At 50.5% G+C, this 6,233-nt stretch overlaps 1 protein-coding gene across 1 annotated transcript in view; it reads left to right on the top strand.

Annotated features, from left to right (window-relative positions):
• DNAI2 (dynein, axonemal, intermediate chain 2) overlaps positions 1-6,233 on the top strand; it is a 33,967-nt gene that overhangs the window by 25,352 nt on the left and 2,382 nt on the right. The window contains exons 8-10 of the mRNA XM_006886392.1: positions 352-575; positions 2,703-2,838; positions 3,490-3,636. Of these exons, the coding sequence (XP_006886454.1) occupies positions 352-575; positions 2,703-2,838; positions 3,490-3,636 (507 nt within the window). The remainder of the gene's footprint in view (positions 1-351; positions 576-2,702; positions 2,839-3,489; positions 3,637-6,233) is intronic.

Here is a 6,233-nt window from a genome sequence, read left to right as displayed (position 1 = left end):
TATCAGACACACCTTAGTCTCCAGAGAGACACCGTTGCTCTTGAGTACTTTAGAGAGGTCCCTAACAGCAGACTTTCCCATCGCGATACGTTTTTTTGATTTCCTGGCTGCTGGTGCCAAGAGTGTTGACCGGGATTAGATTAGGCTTCATTAAACACGTGGTGCTTGAGCAGCTTCTACAGCAGGGGCGAGTCTGATAAGGGGGGACAGTGAGGACAGCTCTCTAGGAGGGGGCTCAGCCGAGCGAAGGCTTTATTACTGAGAGCCCTCCAGCACCCCCAGACCCCCTCGGCACAGGCTGCTCTCCGCAACGTCATCTCAGGAGCCTTCTACCCCATGTCCCCTCCACAGCCAACCAAATTCATGGTGGGCACAGAGCAAGGCGTGGTCATCTCCTGCAACCGCAAAGGCAAGACGGCCTCCGAGAAGATTGTGTGCACCTTCCCGGGTCACCACGGCCCCGTCTACTCCCTCCAGAGGAACCCCTTCTACCCCAAAAACTTCCTGACCGTCGGGGACTGGACGGCACGCATCTGGTCTGAAGACAGCCGGGAGTCGTCCATCATGTGGACCAGGTAAGTGGAGACCCGAGGGTGACCCCTGCCCACAAACGCAGCAGCTTGTGGTATGAGGTGTCTTGATACAGTCACTTTGAAAAGTAAGAGCCCTGGTTGGGGGGAGGTCCTGGGAGGAAGTGGAGCTTTGCCCCAGGATCTTTTAGGGGGGCCTGAAGTGATTTTGTTTCTGCAGGCAGCTGGTGGGCGCTGGTGTAAATGAAGCAGACCGTAGACTTTGTTTTTATGGGCTACTTTATTTTATTTCATTATTTTGTGTGTGTACCATCAAATCAGATCTGACTGGTACAGGAGGAGATTGTTCCTCCTCCAGCAGAGCATCTGGTGGATTCGAACCGTGTACCTCTGAGATTGCAGTGCAACTTCTTGCCACTAGGCCACCAGAGCTCGCCGACACGGGCTACTTTTAAGATGTTGATGCTATGTGTGTGCGTAATTAAAGGTGTTTTGCTGGCAAATGAGTGAAACTCAGAATCAACAGCATGGAGGTTTCTGTGAATTTGCTACAGGCTGTAGGGTTTCAGAATCAGTTCGGTATTCAACAGCTGTTGTTACCAGGCAGCGTGCATGGTGGTTTTACACTAGCTGAGACCTAAAAGGGAGAAAAGGTGGGTGTTGGATGAGGAAAGGTGGGTATTGGGCAAAGCTCCCTCAGCCGGGGCCTGTTTCAGGACGTGCCCCTAGGTGGAGCTGCTGAGCTATGTTCAGGGCTGAGCTCGCCATCCTCCCCCGCCACCTGCCAGGTTTTTCACCTGCATAGATTTAGCAGGTAGTGAGGTCCCTGTGATAGGAGTCAGCTCCACAGCTCCTAACAACTGCAGGTTAAAAATACAGGAATTTCATGCAAACAAGGAATTATTTTGTCGTGCAGGTCTTCCAAATGCAATATTTGGGACCCATCTACGCTAAAATATTACTGGTTTGTCTGAAAATACAATTGAATGGGTGTCCTTAATTTACCTACCACCCCTACGTTATCTTAGAGAAACCTAAAAACCACACAGCCTGTAACTCAGAAAACCCCTGGGAGATTCTGTTGGTCTTCCATTCAAACATTCACACACGTTCTGTTTTACAGCATCAACTACAATACCCACAATGTAACCTCACTCTTCCTCCTTCCTCCCTGTGACTCTCATCTCCGTTAGTCCTCTGTCTCACCCTTTCCTGTCTTCTGAGCATTACACTTGAGCACATGCTGCTCTCTTGGCCTTTCATGGCTAGAGAGTCCAGGAGTGAGCATCTCCCTGGCGATATTGCTCCCCTCATAGGCTTGTTTCTTGTTAGGCTGAAAGGTGAGTATTTGTCCCAGCTTCAAAAGGTGTCTAAGGCTCATAGTCTTCAGTGGTTTCCTCAGTCTCTATCAGACCAATTGTTGTTATGTACCATCAAGTCATAATAGCCCATAGCTGACCCTCCAGCGGGTTTCCAGAGACTCTTCATTGCACAGGGTGGGGGAGATTGCCCATCCTTCTCCCTCGGAGCAGCTGGTGGATTTGAACCGCTGGCCTTTGGGATCACACCACAGTTTCTTACCAGTAGGTAAGACCAGAGCTCCAGTAAGTTAATAAAATTTTCGGTGGCATTTTGGAAGTAGAGCTACAGTTCTTTATTCTGCGGCCCCGCTGGTTGGACTCGAACCACCAACCTCTGGGTTGAGGGTGTTAACTGTGACACCCGGAGACTCCCGCTGTGGAGAAGCACCAGCGGCTTCCCAGCCTGAGTGAAGACCATCCCAAAACAAAGCCATCATCGTCAAGTTGATTGCGATTTGTAGGGACCCTGAAGGACAGAGTGGATCTGCCGCATGGGGTCCCCAAGGTTTTAAAGCTCCTCAGAGCAGACGCTCCCCCACAGGGCAGCTGCTGAGCCTGAACTGCTCACCCGGGTTAGCACCGAACACTGTAACCGTGCACCACCAGGGCTCCCAAGACCATCCCACAGTCCTGTAAAATGCAGCGCTCAGGAGTGATGTGCAGCTGAGGTGTTGATGGCTACAGGTCACACACAAGGAAGCACTTCGCACTTCTCCAGGCTTCGAGACCCTGGAAAGCAGGGCTGTGCACAGGTGGCGTCTCCATCCCCACCCCCATCCTTAGCCCTGACCCGTGGCCCCTCTGTCCCCAGGTACCACATGGCTTACCTCACCGACGGCGCCTGGAGCCCGGTGCGGCCCTCCGTTTTCTTCACCACCAAGATGGATGGCACCCTGGACATCTGGGACTTCGGGTTTAAGCAGTGTGACCCAGCCCTCCGCCTGAAGGTCATGTCCATGCTTGTCTCTGACCCCATTCACCAGGCCCTCAGCTATATGGGGCCCCCTCCGAGGCAGGGACCCTGGGGAGGGTAACGTGAGCATGTCCGTCTGGGTGTGTCTTCAGAGGAGTTCAGTCTGAGGGTTTCTCTGGGAAGTCCCTGCTGGCCACCTACCTATGATTCAACCTTTGGGAACATGTGTTCCCAGGAAGGTGAGTGGGGTTCTGGGGGACCTTCAACCTGGTCACTCTGCAGAATGACCTGTGGGGACCTCAGAAGGCAGGTGGGGTGTTCCCAGGAAGGTGAGTGGGGTTCTGGGGGACCTTCAACCTGGTCACTCTGCAGAATGACCTGTGGGGACCTCAGAAGGCAGGTGGGGTGTTCCCAGGAAGGTGAGTGGGGTTCTGTGGGACCTTCAGCCTGGTTACTCTGCAGAATCACCTTTGGGGACTCAGTAAGCAGGAGTGATGGAGTGGAAAATTGGTGGGAGGTGAGGCAGGAGGATGGCCTGACCCCCCAGTCTCGGGATTTGACCTTCCTCCCGTGAATCTTGGGGAGCTCCAGAGGGGATCTGGGCAGGGCCTTGTGTCTGAGATTCCCTGGAAGGTCAGTGAGTTCATCAGGTAAATGTAACTTTCCTCCCCTGCCCCTCTAACAGGTGTGTGAAGAGGCCCTCTTCTGCCTCCGGGTGCAGGACAACGGCTGCTTCGTGGCCTGTGGGTCCCAGCTGGGGACGACCACGCTGCTCGAGGTCTCCCACGGGCTCTCCACCATGCAGAGGAATGAGAGGAACATCGCGTCTTCTGTACGTGCCGGCCGGTGCTGGGCGCGACCCCCGCCCCCCGGACCAGCCACAGGAAGCCTGCCCCTTGCCGCCCACCCCAGAGAAGCGAGTGGGCATTTCACACGCTGTCCTGGGGTGACCTCTGTGACGGGCTTAGTGCTTGACGCGCTCGGCCATTGAACCACCGGGTGGCCCTGGGCAGGTCACGTCCCTGGTTTCTGTTTTTCAGTTGTAACGGACAAATGGCCTGAGAGGATCAGTTGGTGTCATTTCAAACTACAGAAAGCTAGGCAGAGAGAGAGGTACACAGAGCTAGTGATAGTTCCCACCACGCGGATTCTGGTTCGTGGCAACTGACTTCACCTGAGTAGAACATCCCCATAGGGTTTGCGAGCTGTGACCTTTCAGAAACTGATTGCACATCCTGTCTTCAGAGGGACATCTGGGTGAGTTTGAACTGCCAACCTTTTAGCTAGCAGTCAAGCTCAGAAACACCTATCTGTGTGTATAGACCTTCCAAGCCCACTGTCAACAAGTCAGTTCCAAAAGAGAGTGGCCGTCCATCAGAGAGTGACCATTCATCGGGTTTCTGAGGCTGTTCATCTTGACGGGGGCGACCACTCATTTTCTCCTGAGGAGCGGCTGGCTGCATTTGAACTGTCGACCTTGCAGTTACCATTGCAACAAATGACCAACTGTGCCACCAGGAATATGTGTGTGTATATTATCATTGTTGTTGGTGGTGTTAGAGGCTGTCAAATCAAGCGCTGCTCATAGTGACCCCGTGAACAGCACATCGAACCTTGTCCTACTCTGTGCCATCCTCATCATCTCCGATTCATTGTGTCCGTCTGTCTTGTTGCAGACTTTCTTCTCTTGTGCTGACCTTCCACCTCTCCTAGCATGATGTCTTTCTCCAAAGATTGGCCTCTGCTAACAACATCCCCAAATCATGTGACACAAAGTCTCACCATTCTTGTCTCCATGGTGCAACCAAATTTCATTCTCTCCAAGACAAACCTGTGCGTTCTCTTGGCAGTCTGTGGGATATTCAGTGCTCTTCTCCAACATCATAACTTAAAAGGCATCAATTCTTTTGTCATCCTTGGTCATTGTCCAACTCTCAGAAGCATAGCAAGCAATTGAGGAGACCATGACTTGGATCAAGCACCTTAGTCTTTAAACTGACAACATTACTCATTAGTACTCTGGAGAGATAGATCCCTGTCAGCAGATTTTTCCAATGTGATTTTTTTTTTTAAATTTTTGGACTGCTAGTACCAAGGGTGTTGATTGTGGATCCAAGTAAGATGAAATTGTTGACAACTTCAGTCTTCTCTCTACCTATCATGATGTTGCCTGTTGGCCCCATGATGAGAATTTCTGTTTTCTTGGTGTTGAGATGTCATCCCTATTGAAGGCTCTAGTCCTTGATCTTCTGCAGCAAGCACTTTAAGTCCTCACTTTCAGAGAGCACCATTGTGTCATCTGCATGTCACAGGTTGTTAAAGAGTCTTCCTTCAATACTTAAGCCACATTCTTCTTCATAAAATCCACCTTCTTGAATGGTTTGTTCAGCATATGGATTTGAATAGGTATGGAGAAAAGAGACAGCCCTGATTCACACTCTTCTTGACTTTAAACCATGCTGTGTTCCCTTGCTCTGTTTGAATAACAGCCTCTTGGTCGAGGTCTAGGTTTTCATTAGCTCAGTAAGTGTTCTGTGATTCCCGTTCTTCTCAGTGTTAGCCGTAACTTGTTGTGATCCACACATATACCTTTTCATAGTCGATAAGACTATGATGACCTTCAGATAAGATAACCTGATATTCTCTGCTTTCAGCCAAGAACCACCTGACATCAGAAATTATATCCTTGATGCCACAGCCTCTTCTAAATCCATCTTGAATTTCTGGGAGTACTCTGTACCAACTGTTGACTGGAACACAAAAGTTGGGAACAAGGAATAAGGACTGGCAGTTGAAAATTATGGACTTGGTGGCAGAAATGAGGGTGGAGACCAAATGATTGAACTTTTTAGAACTCATGATTTATTCATTGTAAATTCCTTTTCTTAACAACACAAAAAGGGACTATACACATGGCCTTCACCTGAGAGACTACACAGGAGTCCGATTGACTCCACCTGTAGAAAGAATTGCTGGAGAAGTTTCACACCAGCAGTCAAAACCAGACCAGGTGCTGTCTGTGAAACAGACCATCAACTCTCATGTGCAAGTTCAAATGGAAGCTGAAAAAAAATAATGCAACAAATCCACAAGAATCAAAACATGACCTTGAGTATATCCCACCTGAATTTTAAAACCCTCTCTGTATGTGATACAGGGAACTCTGGTGGCCTAGTGGTGAGAAACTGTGCTGCAATCCTGAAGGCGCACGGTTCGAATCCACCAGATTCTACACGGGACAGAGAGAAAGATAGGTAATCTCCTCCCTGTGTGATTTACGGCCTCTGAGAGCCCGCTCTCACCTCTACCTAGGGAGGCAAGGATTCTGAGGCTCTGTCTAACATACTTTGGACATGTTGTGAGGAGAGACCGGTCCTTGGAGAGGGACGTCATGCTTGGGAGGGTGGAGGGACAGCGCAGGAGGGGAAG

Source organism: Elephantulus edwardii, unplaced genomic scaffold (genome assembly GCF_000299155.1).
Source record: "Elephantulus edwardii isolate Elephantulus edwardi_28Jun2011 unplaced genomic scaffold, EleEdw1.0 scaffold00048, whole genome shotgun sequence".
NCBI lineage: Eukaryota > Metazoa > Chordata > Mammalia > Macroscelidea > Macroscelididae > Elephantulus > Elephantulus edwardii.
The sequence above is the reverse complement of the archived record's forward strand: the minus strand, read 5'-3'. Positions and strand labels throughout refer to the sequence as shown.